The 21,052-nt window shown below is 48.2% G+C and overlaps 1 protein-coding gene across 1 annotated transcript in view; it reads right to left on the reverse strand.

Annotated features, from left to right (window-relative positions):
* The window catches only part of ASTN1 (astrotactin 1), a 328,556-nt gene that overhangs the window by 180,944 nt on the left and 126,560 nt on the right, over window positions 1-21,052 (reverse strand). The window contains exon 3 of the mRNA XM_045983425.1: window positions 558-951. Within this exon, the coding sequence (XP_045839381.1) occupies window positions 558-951 (394 nt within the window). The remainder of the gene's footprint in view (window positions 1-557; window positions 952-21,052) is intronic.

Here is a 21,052-nt window from a genome sequence, read left to right on the forward strand (position 1 = left end):
AACACAAGGCATGTAGGCTCGGACAGTCTAACTGCATTCCTAATCTTTGAAGAAGTACGACCCTTGTGAAGACCACAGAGGCATGGGCTACACAACACAACTAGCCACTCCCAGCCCGGACCAAGGTCTCCAGAGTCATAGAAAAGACCAGCACCTCTGCCCCGTCCATGCCAGTGGAAAAATAAATCACCTAAGCAAACATGTGACTTGCAAAAATGCCCTACACACAGGATCTCTCTCGCTAGCGTCTTATTTCCCTGGGGCCTGCTCTATTATAGATGGAAAAGGCTCTATCTGACCCACTCTTCTGTTGGATATAAAGGCATCTCTGCTTCCAGTGCAAAGGGGAAGTGGAGAGGGTTTCAGCATATACTGGTTCTTCTGACTTCCCACATTTCAACACAGCTCCCAGGGTCTCAGGAAAGCATGTACCCTTCTGGCCCACCTGGGAAAGGGCACAGGTACATGCCATCATGCAGGACAACTGGCCCCCAGGGTAGAGAAGCTGATTCCCTCCTCACTCCCTAGTTCCCCAAGAGGAGGAGTGACTTGCCCACCTGGGGTGAGGTCCATCCCTGCCTTCTCGTTGCAGCCCTGCAGGGAGTCCAGGGTGCGGGTGACCTGGCTGGCAAAGTCCTCCCCTCCGTTCATACACTCCCTCTGCAGGTGGTGGCGCAGGTCCGTGATGTCGTACTCATAGCCGTCCAGGATGGGGGTCTCCCGGATGCTCAGGGTGCCGCTGGAGTTATGGCCCTGAACGCGGGCATTGCGCAGACTCTCCCGTCCATGCCCGCCAATCAGCACAGAGGGGATGTAGTGAATCTCATTGGCCGCCTCAGCGCTGGCACTCTTCTGGGGCTGAGGCACCCGGCGGCGCTTGCACCAACGCCGGCGAGTGTACAAGATCATCACCAGGCACAAGATGGACAGCAGCAGAGCAATCATGCCACCCTGGGGAGAAAGGACAGTAGCCGTGGGAAGATGGGTGAGCTCGTCCCACCAAGAGACATTGCCCCTCCCCCAACCACCATCCATCACTCACTCATTAACCCATTCACCCCAGTGCAGGATGCACTTAGACCAAGCATCACTCAGCAGCAAAGGGCCAGCCCATGGTGACGGGTGTTTAAGGAAAATGGAGGAAAGATGGAACTGGGATGAACAGTGCCTCATTTAAGTGATCCAGGGTTGCTTCGTGCCTTAGCAAACAAGGTGAAAGAGAAGTGTGTGTGTGTGTGTGTGTGTGTGTGGTTTCAGTTGTAGAAATAAGGGAAAAGGGTTACGTTAATGATCAGTGAGTCCCCCCAGTTTGAAACCTCAAAGTCTGTCTCTGTATAATGGAAAAGGTGCCACTTAGCCTGGGGAGGTGGTGGTAAGGACTACGTTAGGGAATGGTGCACAGCGCCTAACAGCCTAACAGACTGTGTCCCATGGAATCAGGGATGGCCTCACCCTGAACTTAAATGTCGCCATCGGAGTATAGGAAGACCATCACCAATCCAAAGAGACCCAATGTCCATTAGGGATTTCCAGGCAAGGGTGCAGTGGGCCCTCAACATCTGAACATGACTGTTTAGATCACTATGGCTTTAGGGACAGCTTATTCCCACTTGCACAGTCCTGGGTGATCTCCCATTCATGCTTGAGCGAGGGATTGAGACCCAAGTCCTGGAGTCAGGCTGGCAGAGTTTCCTTCTGAACCTTCCCCTCCTCCCAGGGCATTCCCTGAGGCGGCTCCCTAAACACCAGGACTCCACTTGGTGGTCTAACAGAGGCCAGGATGCCATGCTTGGTGACACTGAGCATGTCACCTTGACATCTAGGGGGGTTTGGGGGGGAGGGCTCTGCACACCCGTTGCTCCCCGGAGCTCCGAGGGCATAAACCTTCCAGTGCGTGGTCTGTATTCACTCTATTTTGGTCACTTTCCCTCCAAACCTGTTTCATTAGGTGGGGCTGTGCCAAATAGTTCTGCTCTCAACTTGGGCTTCAGTCATTGCCATCCCATCCCCCAGGCTAGAGATGAAAACCTCCTATGAATTCCCAGAGGGTTTCCCCCCACCCCACAAGGCTGAGTCAAAATTATCCCCTCAAACTCATGAACAGGGGCTTTCTCCAGTCTTGTGAGAATTACATCTTGAATTTATAAAGCTCCTCTCCCAATAAATTTTCCCATTTACCATCCCTCCCTCACCAGCACCATGAGCGAAGCAGTGTGTGTCTGTGTGTGCACCTGCACACACGCACACACACACACACACACACGTTGTTGCTTTCAGACAGGCACAGAGCTGCTGAGACAAGAAGCAACAGAGTCAGTTGCCAAGTGACAGGTCATGTCAGGCGGATTTTCGGGGACATACACTGGCCTCCAGGTATTTCAGATTTTTCCTTTATCTGTGGGACTGTTTCTCCTGGTGAAATCTCTCATGCAAGTAGACAGAGACCGTAAGTATGAAGCTGTCCCAGTTGCAGTGTGGGTGGGAAAGCGGGGACAATATTCCAGGTCATGGCCAACTGTCACCTCCCTACAACCCCCCGTCCCTCCAGGCACCCCTGCAGACCCCCTGCCCCAGTGTGGCAACTGAGCCCCCGAGCCTGAGCCCCACACCCGCATGCCGAGAGCCCGTGCTTGAGTCCAACCCACTTGTTTCTCTGCAATCCCTTTATCTCCGAGTCAGACTCGCCATCCTTTCTTTCACCCCAAATTGAAATTGCAACAATAGGCAATTAAGCCACACAGAAAGAATAACTTCCCGAGTGAGAGAAGTTGTCAGACACTGAATTAGGCTAGTGAAAGCGAGAGGTAATTTTATTCCCTAAAGAGCTCTAAGAGCAGTATAAACATCAGTCTCCGAGGAATGGCTGAAACACCATCTTTCCGCGCACACACAGAAGGGTTCAGGGAGCCCCTCTGTGTTACCCCTCAAGGTCCCCCTCAGAGGATCACAACAGGATTATGATTGGAGACAGGCAGCAGGCTCATTCCCATATTTTACAGGAAGACAGCAAGAAGCAAGAACAGCTGTCCGTTTTGTTACTATGTATCAGACACGTGTTCTAAATGCTCTAGGCTTTTAACGCCAAGAGGTTGGGTCAACTACTTGTTCAGGTTAAGTAACTTGTTCAAGGGCACACAGCAAATAAACAGTAGTTCCGGAATTCCAGAATGGGAACACAATGCTTCTCATGGCTGAGCTTCCCTGCCTAACCAGGGCTGCAGCGACCCCGCACACCCCCCGACCCCGTGAGCGGGGTGTCCCACAGATCATCAGCGGGTGGGGTGCGGGGAGGGCAGACGAGTCCACTCACATCTAGCCTCACTTCTCAAAGGGCATGTCTAACAGACGGTTGGTCCGAAGAGGCACCGTCATAAGCAAAGGACCTCTCGCAGAGCAGCCAACAAGGGTCCAAACCCAAGACTGGCTGGCAGTGGAAAGACAACCCTCGCGTTTCAAGGTCTCCCTGCTCAAATAAGACAACGTGCACCGCACATCACTACCTGCCTGAAGGATGCCATTAGATCCCAATTTAGTTAAATTTCCACAAAGAAATTTGTTTTCTCTTTCAGCTGTGAGACCCACTGAAATTCTCTAGGGTTAGCTCCTCCTCTTGTGATGAAGAAACAAAGGCCCAGAGACACCACAAAAGCACGCAGTGCAAAGGGGTTCCAGACCCACCCCTCCTCGTGGCACTGCTCTCTGAGGTACTTCTAAACTTCCCTTCACCCTGTGTGGCCCTAGACACTCCACTAGGAATATTTTAGATCTATTTATTTTTCATATTTTATTTATTTTTAAATCAGAGAGAGTGTGAGCATAAGCAGAGGGAGTAGCAGGCCGAGGGAGAAGCAAGTGGCAGGCAGGAAGAGAAGCAGGCTCCCTGCTGAGCAAGGACTGCAATGTGGGACTCGATCCCAGGACCCTAGGATTGGGACCCGAGCGGAAGGCAACCGCTTAACTGGCTGAGCCACCCAGGCGTCCCTATATCTATTTATTTTTAAATACCAACTTATAGGGAGCTAGAACCCCAGTGTTCGATTGGCTAAGCCAGTGTATTTAGCTCCGATAACCTCCCTTTATTGAACGTTTCCCCTGCTTAGACTCAGTGACTCCCAACAACTTTGGGTCTTTCTTAATCTGTTACTGGTAATGAGCTCCCGCCCCTACAGGAAGCTCAGCACAGTCACAGCAAAGAGCTGGAGATCCTCAGGCATTCCAGCTGCGGTACGAGTTCTCCGCTTCTACAACCCAAAGTGGTGGCCGGTGTCACAACACTCAGCAACGATTTACTAACCGAGGATCATTATGTAAATGATCATATATATGTTACATGATACTAACATGGAATATGATTTCATCACATTTTGTAATAATAATAATAATCTGTAAAAATCACTACACAGAAACCCCTGCGAACTGCTTGTCTGCTCTGTCCAGTGAGAGGGTCCTCGGTAGGAATGAGCAGGGAGAAACCCTCTGCTACCCTAGGAAAACGCATACATGCAGCCACCTTCACAACTTTCCTTCGACAGCGAAGACGTGGAAACCTAGTGCTCGTGTTTGATTGCTTTTCCATCCCTGTGATAAACAACGGTTCTTTGATCTTGCATGATTTCTAACCACTCTACTTCCGCAGAGAATTTTATGCAGCTTCCATTTAAGTCAGAGAGGATCTACTATTTTTCTGGCAAATGATCTCATGGAACAAGGACGTGGCAGTTGAAATGGAAAGAGCTACGCCGAGGAGCTTCCTGATAACCAAGTCAAAAAGAGAAAGGTAAGCTGCACACATCTTGCTTTGTCTGATGGGATAAAGTTTAGTGGGAGGAACAAACACTCTCCAAGCCTTCCAGTCTAGCCAGACTTGCAGCCGGGGTAGTGTGCAGGAACCCACAGACAAGCATGGCTTCTACAGGGGGCCTTACAGAAAGCAAGCAGGAGTTCACGCAGGCACTCCTGGCTTTTGCAGTTCTGTTCTACCTGAGCGGCGCTGAGAAGGTGATCTTCATTTATGTGTGTTAGCGTCAACTTCTGTGGCATTCAAAACAAAAAAAAATTCTATGGCATTCAAAGCAAAATCATTAGGATACATGTGGACCCAATGGCAAGTAACGAGTCGCAAACTTAGAATATTCAAAAACAAATAACAATTACTGCAGGGTATGGAATTGTTTTGTTCTTTATTCATCTTTTTCATGAGTTTTCTGATTATTCTATTGATTTTCCTCAAAACTGTTAACATTTAATAACCAGAAGCACGTTTGGGGTATATGAGACCTCCACATCCATAAACAAGTTGCATGCAGAAAAAAAAGCGGCATTTAAAAATATTTTTTCTTTAAAAATCAGTAAATCATTTCTACTGGCTCTAATAGAGATCAAAAAAAATGAAATCAGCTTTTATTTTATTACAAAACTGACATTTTCAGCACTTACCTGAGAGAATAGTATGAGTTTTGTCAGATCATTTGCAGATTTTGAAATCTTTGTGTAATAATATTTTATATAACAGTGATGGTGATTGCCCAGGGACAGAAAGTTCTAAGCAGATCTCCCTTTTATGCTCATCCCAACCATGCATGGTAACCACAGACTGACTCATTATCAGACCTATGTATTTGTCCTGGGTCCAGGTCATACCTCCCTCCCTGAGCCAACTCCTTCTTGTCCTTCTAAGTCAGTTCAGTGACATAACCTCAGCCAATTCTTAGTTTGACTGACCTACCCACAGAACCCTCCACATCACTCTGACCACAACTAATTGTCCATCTCATCTACTGGATAACAGACTTCATGAAAGCAGGAGCCACTAAGCTCCAGGGCCAAGCATGGGGCATGGCATAAAGGTGTTCAGTAATTATACAAGGAAGGAAGAGAGGGAGGGAGGAGAGATCAACTGTGAATTTTTTTTTAAGATTTTATTTTATTTAAATATTTATTTTATTTAAATTATTATTTTATTTATTTATTTTATTTATTTAAGATTTTATTTCATTTGACAGGTAGAGATCACAAGTAGGCAGAGATGCAGGCAGAGAGAGAGAGAGGAGGAAATAGGCTCCCTGCTAAGCAGAGAGCCCGATGCAGGGCTCAATCCCAGGACCCCGAGACCACGACCTGAGCTGAAGGCAGAGGCTTAACCCACTGAGCCACCCAGGTGCCCCTGAATGTATTTCAATACAGACATCTTCTATGCGCTTGCCAGCAAAGCTTATTCAAGTCAGTTGCTTATGTAACTCATTCATTCAATTCATTACTCAATCGTTCCAAGTATATCCTCACTTGGGGAAGGCGTGTTTCTAGGGATCGCTGTGATTGAGATACCGTAGTGAATTCTACAGGGATGGTCCCAGATCTCATGGACTTTACATTCAAGTTTGAGGAAATTATCTGTGTAATTTGGTTTTTAAAGGTAAATGCAGCCACAAAAGGAAGATGAAAACAGATCACAAGGGCTAGAAATGTCATTATCCCTCATAACAGAGGAACTGTGGTCACTAAAGCTACCTTGGACTGGAGACAGGACTCCAGGGAATCCCTCGGGGGCTGGTGCAATCCTTCCCTCATCCCGGATCCATATCGTATGATCAGTAAATCCCAGAATAAAGAATCTCACTCTATCAAATGTCACCAGAGTGTAGGGAGTCACCTGGGTTTTGTGAACCCTTGGCAGAGAAACGGAAAAGCTGAGATTATGTTTCCAGCTACCATCTGTCAAGGGACTGCAGCCAATCAATCAGTTCACATTTCAAAGCTTCATTTCACCCTAGGAGTAACCAGAAGACTGAGTCTGAGACATAATTAATTATCCCTCAAGGCAACTGGACACACTGAATTCAAATTATAATCCTCAAGGAATTAAATGGTGGTGAGAAAATAAGAATGAAATAAGACAAGTTTGGTGGCGCATGTCTCCTACATTCACCCAGTAACAATACCCGAGGGTCTGGGGCAAAGCCCCTCTCTCGTAGATGACAGTGATGACTTACATCTATCTCTGGCTTTCAAAGGAGACAGACCAAGAGGAGAAAAACTGTGTAAGCCCACATGGCATCGCTGGTCATATTCTAATCTAGATCCAAATGTTCCAGGGGCAGAAAACAGGTGAGGTATATAGATGACTTTTCAAGGACTCCTCTGACTCTGTGTTTCAGAGCCCAGTGAAAACCTAGACCTAAGTTACGAAGAGCATAGAGGCCACCAACAAAGCTAGCCAGCAAAAGGACTCCGTGTAAGTTGCCCAACATTTTTTTTTTAAGATTTTATCTATTTATTTGAAAGAGAGAGTGTGCACGCACGCATGCAAATGTGGGGAAGGGCAAAGGGAGAAGCAGACTCCCTGCTGAGCAGGGGTCTATCCTAGGACTTTAGGATCATGACCTGAGCCGAAGGCAGCCACCTAACCGACTGAGCCACCCAAGCATCCCTCAAGTTGCATAACTTCTTCGAACCTTCCCTAGACTTCATTTGGCAAATGAAGTGACTGAAAGAAATGAATCAACTCTTCCAACTTGACAATTTTCTGATTGTTCATATGATCCCTGCCAAACTGGAACTGGCTCTCAGAGGTAAACTACTTGTGGAGAAAATGCCTGTGAGCTCTTCTGGATCTGTAAAGCTGGTGACTACAGACCAAGGAAGTAGGAGCTGATCCTTCGAACACGGGCTATCAATGCCAGCTAGCCAACGGCATCCCTGAGAGAGGGCTCCAAAGCCACAATAAGGCCTTTGAAATGAGGTGATGACATCAAAATTGTAGCAACATGTTCTTGACCTTGAGGATCCCCTTCCCGCCAGAAGGAGTCACCGAAACTAGAAGAGAAGGCCCCTTGGTTTGCTCTTCTGGCAGATTGTCTTTTCTGCGGTGGCCGGTGAGTAGAAATCCATTATCCCCTGCCCATCTCCTTCCCAAATGGAAGACAAGAGAAACATGTGAAGCATATTAAGTAGCAAGTTCAATTTATAAATTATTAGGAACATTACCTCCCCTTGGGGGTTTTCTGAAGTCTTTAACCGTATGGAAATGCTTTCCAGTTGCTACAGGCCACCACGTTAATTAAGAGGCCTCAATATGTCCTCTGGGGCTTCTGACGTGAATTGCACATCCCACTGGCAGGGGACAGGCCTGCCCTCCCTTGTCAGCCTCTCGCCGGGGCAATGATAATATGTTAGCCTGCTGCCGTGAGATGCGTCAGGACCCCTTCCCCAAGTTTCCAGGTGCAAGTACCCAAAGCTCAGGGAAGAAATAAGTGAACTTCTCTCATTAAAATGCCATTTGGGGTGGCGGGGTAAAGACAGCCTTCCAGAAGCAAGAGACAAACTCTAAGACTAAGACTTGCCTTCTAGGTTAGGCAGGTTCATATCTGAAGGCCCTTTCCACCTGAAGAGGCTACGAACAAAGTTCTTCTCAGGAGGAGACGCACCTTTATAGCTCTTTTTTTTTTTTTCCTCCAGGTCTAAACGTTTTAATTCTATTAGGTTTGGTCACCATCTTTCTTCTTTAATCTGGGAAGTTTGTCTTCAGTTTCTTTAGCAGCCTTCAGGAGTTTTATTAAAGAGAGCCTGAAGCTCTGCAGGGAAGGAGGCTGGAGGCTAGCGTGCTGGAGTTGGCCCGGGCTATTTCAAGTTGTCCTCTTTCAGGTTCTTTTTATAGAGCTGCCTTTTTGGTTCTTGGAAGTTTTTCTTGCCTCAGAACCTTGACTTTGCTGTCCCAAAGCGAAAGAAAGAGTGCATTTGTTCATAAGGAGCTCAGAGCTCTCTGATGCTCTGCCGCTTCAGCAGGGCCCATTGTTTGCTTTAATGCAAATGCCAATGCTGGTCCCATTGGGGGAGGCGGGGGGGGGGGGGGGGGGGGGAGAGGCACAGAAGCAGCTTGCTATAGGCAGGGTGTTCCAGGTCCAAGTCTACCCTCATGGATCCCCTAATTTCAAAGACTTGCCTAGATCTCTGCAGAGTGGGACAGATGGGAGGAATCAGGATACAGGGCAAAGAATCAGTGTTACTATGTTAAGAGGCTGGCCCCACATGTAACCCGTGCATGTGGATGTGTGCGTGCACACACATGCCCAAATGTGCGTACTGTGCCCCACAGGCAGGCTGGGAGATAAAAGGGTCCACGGAGAAGCAAAAGCACTCCAGGTCGATGTCTCAGCAACCCATGGGCAGAGCCGCGTGAGACAGGCTCCCTCCGTGGGCTATGTGCACCAGCCCTTCAAAGCTTCACAAGCCAAGCATGAAGCCAATAAATAAATATCTCCAGCTGGATAATGCTCAATGCTTATTCTTGGCCACGTTCCTTTCCTCCTTTCCTCTTTGTTTTTATGCAGTAGGTGATCTTGATGAAATAAAATAATAACAATAATCTGCTCCATTAGGACCAAACATTAAGGGAATTATTGAACAAGTAACAGAAGAGGCAGCTGGCACAGGATATGCTAATGACCATGAGACTTTAACCCTCTTTCTCTCTGAAAATAATGGAGTTGTTAAACCCCTCCTCCTCCCATCTCCCCAAAGTCAGGCAGCCCAGCCCAAGGGGAGGTGAGAGGTCTCAAAGACCTAATAGCTCTGTGGGCAGCAGCTGGGGCTAAGCAAATGAAAACATTAAACACCAGTCACTGTGGGGGCTCCAATGACCTGTCAGGACTCCAGTGACTTCAGATGGAAAAAAGTGGGGGACAGAAGGATGAGAGAATCAAGATGTCTAGATTTCCCTGAATTTGGTACATATCACTTTCTGAACCAGTGGAGCTTCAAAAGGTTTCTTTCCTCTCTGCCCCGAGCCCCCCAAAATGAGATGGATTTTTAAAGGCCGTGCTATTCAGAGATGCTTGCTAGTCAGAGGACCAGCAGAAGCCCCTTCATGTTGGGTACGGGCCCCGATCGTATTCCTGCCCACACAGAAAGGCACAACTCTATCATAACTGCCATGAGGTCTGGTGTGCCAGAGTCTAGTCAAGTCTTCAGGAACTGGGCCCAGCTTCCTCCCCACAATGGAATCTTCAATGGTGCAGTGTCCACACTGGGAGAGATGAGAACCCTACCGAGCTGGGGGAGAGTTTTGTGGAGATCTCAAAGGTTACAAAGCACCATGAAAACATTTCTCAGCTTCTTAAAGCAATCCCATTATACATGCTTAATCTCCCCCACCTAAATTCCTGCCTTATTTTGTAACTCTTTGGACACACTGCCTTATTCTTACAGTATCGGAGCAATGAAGTAGGAATAATACCCACCATTTGTAAAGTATTTACCATGTGCCAAACACAGCACCTGGTGAATTACATAATTTTATTTAATCCTACCAATAAATGTAAGTAGTTGAAATTATTATTTCCATTCTTCGATGAGAAACAGGAGACCAGAGGGGTAAGTAACTTGCTCAGGTTTATGTGGTGGTTAGTAGGAAGCCAAATCAAGACTCAACCACTGATCTTAATGATGTTCTATGACCTGGTTAAGTAGAAAGCGGCTTACCACTGGGCCTGGGCCCAGGCCCCAATTCCCTAACCTCCACCGTCTCTAAATTAAGCCCTGTATGGCCTTGCACTTACATATGACCCTTAGAGTGATACAAGTAAAGATTCCCAAATGTCTACATTGAGTACTGTCTACACAGTCTTCCCTGGATGCCCCCAATCCTCCTCAGTGAAGCTTGATCGCTGGGTTAACCAAAGGCATAATCTCAAGCAATAATTTAATAGTGCCAATGGTGGCCATTTTTCAGGCTGTCATTCTGACACAGGCAGGGAAATTTTTTTTTTTTAAAGATTTTATTTATTTATTTGATAGACAGAGATGACAAGCAGGCAGAGAGGCAGGCAGAGAGAGAGACGGGGTAAGCAGGCTCCCTGCTGAGCAGAGAGCCCGATATGGGGCTCGATCCCAGGACCCTGGGATCATGACCTGAGCTGAAGGCAGAGGCTTTAACCCATTGAGCCACCCAGGCACCCCTAGGCAGGGAAATCTATGGAGATATTTGTCCTTGGGTAGAGGGTTTCTAAGCAAAATCAACTGTCTTCAGGGTTGGCAGGTACAGATGCTCGAGCATTTCCTTGAGCCCAGTCTACTACACATGCACAGAGACTTCAGTGTCTTGGCCATCTGGAAGCCCTTATTCTGGGCGCAGAAGCCTAAGAGGAGAGGCGGATGTTTTCCACAAGAGAGCAGCACATGGAGAAAACAGACTGGGAAGGAAATGTTAGACTTGAACACATTCAGGGAAGCTAGGAACTGGTCACAGTCGGATCACCTGAAATATAGCTGGCCAACAGATTTGGAGAATGCCTACAGGTCACGTCTTGCATTAAAACTCCAAGAATGAGGGGCGCCTGGGTGGCTCAGTGGGTTAAGCCTCTGCCTTCGGCTCGGGTCATGATCCCAGGGTTCTGGGATCAAGCCCCACATCGGGCTCTCTGCTCAGTAGGGAGCCTGCTTCCTTCTCTCTCTCTCTCTGCCTGCCTCTCTGACTACTTGTGGTCTCTGTCTGTCAAATAAATAAACAAAATCTTTAAAAATAAAATAAAACTCCAAGGATGATAATGGTGATTTCCAATGCAAGTCATTCAAAGTTAGTCAAATCCAGGAATTAGCAAAACTGTTATACACAGCTTTCTGCTCCTAAAGGACCTCTCCCTTAGAACTGACTTGACCTACGATGCAGAGGAGAACAATGGGCACCCATATCCACTGCTCTTGTAATGCTCCAGCCCTGACTCAGTCTTGGCATCCAAGGAAGATGCATATTAAAGCTGAAGAACTGTAGCAAAAGGAACATGTGGAGGGATTAAGGAGAGCAGAGACACTGACGTACAAACACAATTAGCGCATCCTATGCCAAGATATCTTCCAAACCTCTCACTCTTGCCAACAAGCTTTGTCTGGTATCAAAGAGGGGAGGAAGAGGGATGACTGACAGTCAGAAGAGTCTCTTCTTGGGCCATGCACTAAGTGCCATGGCTCTTATTCCTTCCTCTTAAAAAATTATTATAATTCAATTTTTCCTTGGAACTAATCATGCACAAAATCTGGAGAAGAGGCCTGGTCTGTGAAGGCAATCTCATGGGTGAGACACCGATGTTCTCATGAGGGCAGCCTTCCTTCAACTACCCGTTCCAGCATCAGCCACATATTGTCTTTGGCTAATTCCATTTTTGCATTGTAAAGTCTTTGAATGCTTCCCATGATTAATTAAGAAAAAAAAAAAAAAGTTGCCCTGATCTGCCTCCTCCCTCCCTGGCGTCCCACCCACCCAGCTCTACGTGATGTCGGCTTTGTTCTTCTGGTTTTCCACAGTTTCTCTCTCGTGTTTAGCTTTTGAGGGGGAGGTGATGAGGTTGACTGCGAACCTGAACCTGACGTCTGTAACTCGGCTTCCTCACTTGCTGTCCATGGCTCACTTCGTTCCTGGCCAGATGCTAGTCATATCTACCAGGCCCTCGGGCTCACCAGCCAAAGATGGGCCTGAGCAGAGGGAAGTTGGAAGCTGAGGCCCAGCCACCCCTGCTCCCCCCTCCACTGCCCCTGGGGAAAGGAACAAAAGGCCCAACTCTGATCCAGTTTTGATTTCCTGATCAGTGGCTGGATCATGCTGTGTGAATCCACAGGTCACCCTGATCTCGCCAGAGACTCTCCCATGAGACAAAGACAGTCAGGTGTTCTTGCTTCCAAGGCAACTGAAGAGTCAGACATCAACATTCCAGACAATGCATTATTCTGTACCTGGAGCGGGCATGTGTTGCTGACCCCATGGGGGCCATTCCCAGCCAACCAGCAGTATCATTATGATTTCATTCAGATCACAGTGTTCGTGGGATTTCATTTTCCCACTTTTTAATAGAGATGATTTATTTTTTTCTATTCTTAAGATTTGGTGTTATTATAGGAGAGGTGGGGGAGAGAGAGAAAGGGGGTGGTTGAGAGGAGGCAGGGAGAGAGAGAAGACAGGTGTAGGATAATAGGGCGTGTCCATTCCTATCCCTGAACCTTTGCCCTCTCAATCCCCCGACATGGCCTCCCTCTCTCTACCTCTGCCTGAGCCCCTCACACCCTTTCAGGGCCCCACCAGAAGTCCTTCTCCTTCCCAAAACCGACTTTGATTTCTCTAATCCTCAGACATGCTGTTTTCTCCCCACTCCTAAAGCATACGTGGGCATTTCTTAATTAATCTTTAATCCCTAATTCTTTTGTGTCCTATCTCACAGCTCTGACTACCCTTGAAGGCAAGGGACCCCAGTTTAAAAACTCACCATGGCCCCGGCCTCAGCAAGGACAGTGCTCCGCTGGATTCATTATAGGGAAGCTGGCTTGGCCAGGTTGATGAAGCACGCAGAGCATGACTTCCATGCTGTGCGTCGGCCCAGCCTAAGGCCTCCTTCTGGAAACCCATCTTCCCTCCTCTCTGCGGGCTTCCCCGCCCCTCCTGAGACATCCCCTCACCTGCAGAGCCTCCCAGGAAGAAGTCAGCTATGGTAGGAACCAGCACCCACAACGATGCTCAGATAGAAGGTCCCTGCTGCAGACCCATCGCCTGGAGGATATTAGCTGAGCTTTTCAGAAAGCGTGAAAGCTTCTACTTATCCAGCCTCGTTCCTGCTCGTAACGGATTGTAACATCACCAAGCCACTGCAAGGTGCCAGGGGCCTCACTTAAATCTACAGTGATTTTTTTCTGGAAAAACTAACTGGCTTGGACTTTGGCTTGGACTTTCTTGATGTACTCCACAGAACTATTCTGGAAGACAGTCTCCTCACCAGAGAGGTTCAAGAAGTTGGTCACCCCATTTTTTTCTTATTACTGAGCTATAACTGACATGCAACATCATATTAGTTTCAAGTGTGCAACGTAATGATTTTTGTGTCTACTAGAAAATGGTCACCGCATTAAGTCCACTGATAAAACATCTATTTAGCCCCGAATTATCGGAAGAAGCTGTACTACGTGCTTTACAAAGGGCAGGGAAACGGAAGGTTTGGTTTTTGTTGTTGTCAGTATAGGCATCATCTGTATTTATGTATGCACATATATTTGCATTTATATTTCTGTTTCTGCAGAATGACTGCAGGTAGGATGGAGAAGTTCTTGTTAACCCCATTCTGTAGTATGGCGAGTATATCCGGCTCAGCAAGAGGACCACACGCGGTCGGGACCCACATTTTCCCACAGTTTTCTCCACTGCCTCACCATGACAAATGCGGGTTCCCAAATGGGTACACCCCATAGGCGCACCCAGTGCCAGTTGTGACTCCAGTTTCTTCTCTCTGTGTCAAGAAACCACACCAGACTGCAAGCTGAGCGAGAATGACCTCATTATAAGATATTTACAATGCCGACTCCACTCTAATGGAGCAAAAGATACCAGTCACAAGTCTCAGCCCTTTACCGTCATTAGCATTAAATTCAGACACCGCACTTTACAACTGATGGGGACACGGCACCGTGGTGGGCAACTGCAGAGGTGTGGACGCCGTCACGGAGGACGCAGAAGACAACAGATGAGGAGCCCTTTGCTCTGCCCAGAGGCAGGGTCTGTCCAGGGGAGAAGTCCTCTAAATTCGTAACACTAGAGGGCACCATCCTGGTCCTGAAGCCATGCCTGGAGCACTCAGGACTAAAGTCCTCACTCTGAAAATATTCCACAGTGATTTTGATCAGTACCAACTAAAAACCAATCTTAAAAGATTGGGTCGACAATGACTGAGAAACAGACAGACAGACGGATTGAGATGGCCCTGGGACCCGACCAGCGCTTTGTATAGTAGGACAGTCTTCCCCAAGTTTCCTGCTCCAGGATTATGTGAACGGAAGAAGGGAGGTGATGGTTTGTGGGGAGGAGGGAGCCCGACCATCAGAGAGGAGACCTAAATAAAACATCGCCCTAGTGGGCGCCTGGGTGGCTCAGTGGGTTAAAGCCTCTGCCTTCGGCTCAGGTCATGATCCCAGGGTCCTGGGATGGAGCCCCACATCGGGCTCTCTGCTCAGCAGGGAGCCTGCTTCCCTTCCCCTCTCTCTGCCTGCCTCTCTGCCTGCTTGTGAGCTCTGTCAAATAAATAAATAAAATCTTAAAAAAAAAAAAAATCACCCTAAAGGTCTTGTAAGACAAGGGCAGGTGCACTGACCGACCATGCACTCCTGTCCCTAACAGTGCCACTTACCAGCCTTTTAGCCCTTGGACCAACCCGCTGAGCCTCAGCTTTCTGAGTGTCAGAAAAGCTCTTGCTCAGCCTGCCTCATGCAGATGGCCATCCACAGACACAGGACACAGCAGGGGAGATCCAGGAAAGATGCCTGAGCTGGGCAGTGTGGCTAGGGCAGAGTGGAAACCAAGGTGTGGTCAGGGATGAGGGCTGCTCATGAAACACTCACCTGGGAATTGGCCCTTCAGGGTGGAGGGAACTGCTCAAGGTGTTTCAACCACAAGATGATACTGTCCAAGCTGCCTTTCACCAGGAACAGGCTGGTGGCAGTAAGAGGGACGTTCTCAGAGCACCAAGGGAGAAGCAGCGTGAGCAGGTGAGAGGAGATGGGGGCCCGTCTGCCAGCAGCAGTCAGGGGTCAGGGGAGGCACACAGGGCTTCCAGTGATGTTTAGGAAAGAAAACAAGCAGAGAGAGGTTGGTGCTGGACTGAATGAGTGGGGAAAGGGAGGAAAGAGGACCTAGCCTGGGAGATCTCATTGGTGGTCCTTGCACCATGGAAGGCACAACAGGTAGAGAGGGCCTTTGGGAAGATGGAGGATGCATTTCATTTGACCCGTCTTGTTCGAAATGCACGTGGACCACCCAAACAGACAGATAATGTCAGTCAGAAGCTGGTGGGAGAGACGCCAAGGCCGAGGACCAGAGACAGTTACAAGGACCAAGTGGGAAAAAAAAAAAATGACACAAACAATTTTTACTCATTCCACAAACACCAACTGGGGATGTTCCTTGTGTGAACCGTGGTGGTGGTAGTTGTAAGAAATAGAAGATGAATCAGACTCCAACCAGATCCTGCCAGTTAGGAGTCCAGAGTCTAGTAGGGAAGAAAAGACTCATCAAAATTGCTTTTGGATAGAAACAAACACTAGCCAGAAGAGAAGCTCAGAGAGGCCTTTCCTGAGGGCCCCGCCAGAGGAAACCAAGGGAGAGGCGTGGTCTCTCATTGAAAGATGCAGAGAGGTGGCCAGGTGGACGCACTGGATACAGGACCTGAAAGGGACTTGAGATTGGAATGCAGACACATGGTGGAGAAGAGGGGGATGCAAGAGGACAATGCCAAGGTCATGGCAGGTCAGGCACAGTGAACAGGAGGGCACAGAAAAGCGTATCCTGCACAATAAGCATGAGGAGGAAGACCGAGAGCCTTCTGTCCCCAAATAATAAAATGCAATATGTGAGTAGATGATTTTCCAGCGAAGCAACTATTTTTCGCCTTTTCACTGTTCTTTCTCGGCAACCCTAGTGACCTGGAAGGATATTAGCTGGGTAAGGCAGCATTTGACACAGACGCTGGTGGAAATTTCTGGATGCAGAAACAGCCCTTTGAACGTGCTCATAGCATCACACAGGAATAGTTACACGGCTCACTTCCCACTCCAACTTTTTTCATTAGATGAAATCAGGTGAAAATAAACATTAGACGCAAGTTGGATCAAAGAGGCCAAGGAACTCACAAAGGGCGCACAGAAGAGGAAGCAGGGAAGAGGAAGACAGCGAGTCTCCGGTGCCTCAGAGACCAGAGACAACCTCTCCTTCCCGGGAGAGGAATGGCATTGACTTGACTTGCCCTTGTCCTCGGATGCTGTCCTGAGAAGCGGCCAGACCCATGTGGAAGGGAAGTCTGGCAGGTGCCCTGCAGGTCCCGGAACTGTTATTTGACAAGGCGCTGCCCTGGCAGGGGTTTTCCTTCTGAAGCCGACCTTTCCCCCTAAGACACAACTGCTGTGCTGAGAACAGGGCCATGGAAGCAATCAGGGCCATGGAAGCAATCAGGTGCAGAAGACAAGGAAAACCACGGCTCAGCTGCGCTGGCCAGAATCACTCCACCTCCAGCTCCGTCACAGTCATCGTGAGCAGAAGGAGAAGCGTCCTGGGAGAGTACTGAAAGTGCTCGGGACGTGACTCCTCAGACCCACCAAAGCCCCCAGGCTGCAGGCTGTGGGCCGTGGGCGGAGGCCACTCCATCCTGCATTCCCCTCCCCCAGCCGGGGGGCTCCTGGAGCAGCCCTCCCCCAGCTCAGGTTGGGGCACATCCAGGGAGACTCCATGCAGACAGTGAGGAACAGAGCTGGCTGAGCCCAAGAGGCCCTGAGCTGGCAGCTTGGCAGATCCCAGGGTACCTGAGGAGAGGCCCCACTGGGCCATGGGAAAAGGCACACAGGGCCACCAAACTCCTTTCAACAGGTCAGCACGGTGGGCAGGGACAGCTCTCTCCCAGGGCAGAAGAGCCTCCGCTCAGCCCCACCTACAGGCACAAAAACTCACCATTTTCCCCATAGACCGTCATCTCTTGTCCATAAAGGGGAAACAAAGGAAAACAGAGTGGCTGCAGAGAAGGGAACAGAGCTTCTCTGCATGTTATTCTGAGGTCTGATTTAACCAGGGTTTGCTAGTGTCCCCTATGTCCTTCACTTTCATACTCCTGGAATGTCAGAGCCAGAGGCAAGTTCCAAGTTCATCCAGCCTGGGTTTCCCAAGGCGCAGTGCCCACAGCTCCTCCACGATCCTGGCTGATGCCATGCCAACGGCTGGCCAAAGTGGGAGACATCTTAATTTTATTATTTGATAAAACAGTATTTTTCCTAACCTCTACTGAAATAATTAACGGTAACATCAAACCCATGATTTTATTGGCATTTTCATCTAAGGCGAAAATGAGTTCAAACGGGAAAAGCCAGTCAGTTTAAATAAAAATATTCAGAGAATACGAGAATAGATTGGGGGAAATAAAAACAGGGCACACTCTGAATGCCTAAAGTTTTGAGAATGCTCATTCACAGTTGAGGAAACAGACTCTGGACGGTGGAGACATTTGGCTGCAGTCTCAGACCTTTGTGGGGTAAAGGTCGATCACAAAAGCCTCCTGACTTCTAATTCGGGGGGTCTGCTTGTCTCCCGGGCCCAGTATTTATCACTGTGGAGGGAAGAAGAGAAAAACACCGTCTAGGTGAGTCGACACCATTGACTCACTCTGCTCCAGAGGGTCTGAGCAGAGCCTCGGCTGGGACACGGCGGTGCTGCCCACCCCAGCCCCAGGAGGAGTCAAAGGGAGGAGGTCGTGTCCGGGACAGCCTGGAACTCTCAGGGGCTGAGGCCACTTGCTCTGGCCAGCAGAGCCCTAACACAGTGACCTGACTCCACGACATGTAGGACTAAAAAGAATCAAATCAAATCAACAAACCCTCCTGCATTCGTTCTATGTGGCAGCTTATCTCACTTTGTAAGAACGTGTCCATGTTCCAGCAGTCAAATTCTGACACACTCCCTCTTCCACATCCCAAATGCTTATCTGTATTAGTCCCCAAAGCCTTCCATCGTCTTGCTCAGACAAGCTATAGGGAGGAAGGAAACAAAGCATTTGAGCCCTTTAACAAACACCTGGTGTCTGACCCCCGTGTTTTCTTTATGGTGCTTTAGGGGACAGCAGAACTCCCGTGAAGTTCAGCTTAAGCAAACTCTGGCCTTGGGAGCCATGCCCAGAAGTCCCAGATACTGCTCCTTGAAGCCCTCACTGCCATCAGCCACAGTTCAATGCATCAATTAACTGAGCATCTGATTCTCCCAAGTTAGAAGGCGACTTGACTCATCCCTTGCTATTCACGGATGTCAGCAGCAGCGGCAGAGGTATCGGGAGGGTCGTAAATAGCAAGGCAGCAGCAGGAAGCTCCTGAGCTCTTCAGATGTGCTGTGGAGACTCCTGGGCAGCCGGGAGAGCTACTGACATCAGCCACTCATGTAGGCAAGACTTCCAATGAACTTGAGCGCGTACTTGACAGGGTATGCGGTAAGGCGGTTTTATGACGTGAGGTCTTAAAATGCCTCGTCTACCTTCAGCCGCATAAGCAAGGCAGACAGCCACCGCTAACTCTTAAAGTCCTTACATATCACAAACCAAATGCATGGTGACATGCTGGAACCATAATCTACTTCTCTGCGAGCATGTACACTTGTATTAGGTATTTCGGTCTAAGGGGCTGTTTTAACATATTTAAACATTTCACAAAAGTCAACTGTGTATGTCAAAATTGAAACCAACCAGGAGCCATCAGCTTCACAGGGAAGAAACGAAAGAGCGAATTTCCTAATTGGCATCTTGTTTACAATTCTCTTGTCAAGTCTAAGCATATTTTTGTTTTCATCAACTCTGTCTTTCCTAAACCTATCAATACCTCTCAGGGGAGGCTAATGTGCTTGCATTTTACCTGAATTTGTGCCTTGAATTTGTAGCAAGAACAATCTTTGTCAATGCCTGCTTTAAGTGACAATTATAATCAGTCTACAGGAGTCTGACTTAAACTAGCAAACTATTGCCTTTTCTTCGGCAAATGGGACCCTATCACTTCCGCCAAGTCATTAAGATTTTAGTCTCTGTTTACGATCTGTAGACAAAACAGAATGTACCAGATCGGGATCAGCAAACTATGGCCTCCAGGCCAAATGGGCCCACTGCTTGTTTTATAAATAAAGCTTTATTGGAACACAGCTACATTCATCCATTTACTTAGTGTATAAGGCTGGCCCTACAGTGGCAAGAGTTCAGACAGTCTGCAAGGCTGAAATGGTTCTCATGTGCCCCTTCTCAGACCTGTCGCCTAGTTTCCTGCCATTATCCAGTTTGGGTTCTCTCTGTGGGCACACAGCTGCCAACATCTACTACATCCAAAGCTACTGTCTCCAGCAAGCACCTGTGAGGGTGGGCTTGAAGGCAGATTTAAAGGCAAATTTCAGGTACGTGAAAGAATCACAAAACTTTAGACACGGGCAGCAGGAGCTAGAGGAAAGAAAAAAGCCTTCAGAATACGAACTCTGAGTCTCTCCCCCAGTGCTGGCCATGCAGGTCACCCACCAGTCTATGCCTTTCTTTTCCCTGTCACAAATGTAACAACAACCTTTGTGTGTATGTGTAGATACCTGAGCAGAAGAGGAATTCCCATGATGACATCATGTGGTTTGAGAAAAAAATAAATAAATCAGTGAAGTCCTTCCAGGGAAGTTTGGAGCTGGGATTATCATCCCAAACCATAGGACAGTTGCTAGGAAACCTTGTAAACAAGGAAACAGAAGTGGCTTCAGAATGCCCTAGATGTACAAGACCACGTCCCAGCTTCGTCACAGGCCCGCTCTGTTGCCCTGAGGTCCTTAATTGCCTCAAATCTTGTCCCCGAGCACAACTCCTCTAGGACTGCTGTAAAAGGTTGCTATGATCCCAGCTGCTTTTCTGGTTCCCTAAGGTAGAGGGCCCCAGGGTAACACACCGCACACAGAACAGTTACAGCCAGCTTGCATGGCACCCCAGGAGTTTACCTGGTGAATATTTACTGGGCACTTCCCATGGGTCAGGCACCGTAGGAAGTGCTTAGTAAGAATCGTCTCATTTAATCATCGCAACAGCTCGAAGAAGCAGAATCTATTATCATTCCCATTTTATAAAGAAGGAAAGTGAGTTTTGAGAGTTTTAAGTGATTTACCAAGGACACTAGAACATCTAGTCAGTGGTTGAACTAGTATTTAAACTGGTCTCTTTGAGATTGAAGACTTGCTATAAAAAACTACGGCCCTTAAGTTCAATACCGCAGGACTCACATTTTCATTGGCTTCTCGGCTTCTCCATAACCTTTGTTCAGAGCCAACCCCAGGCTTCTTTGCAATGCTTACCCCCTTCGTTCCATCCAAATCTTCACCTTTCCAAGTGCCTCAGAGACTCCACCATGATGATAACTTGCCCAGTTCTCTATGTGCTTTACTAATTTTCATCAAAGGAAGGGTATCTACTGTGCCAGCCAGGAGAAGCAGAATTATTCGATATCCTCAAAAACTGGAGAAACTGGGTGACCCGGATGCTACCCGGCAATGCCG

The sequence above is a fragment of the Meles meles genome, chromosome 17 (genome assembly GCF_922984935.1).
Source record: "Meles meles chromosome 17, mMelMel3.1 paternal haplotype, whole genome shotgun sequence".
Taxonomy (NCBI): Eukaryota; Metazoa; Chordata; class Mammalia; order Carnivora; family Mustelidae; genus Meles; species Meles meles.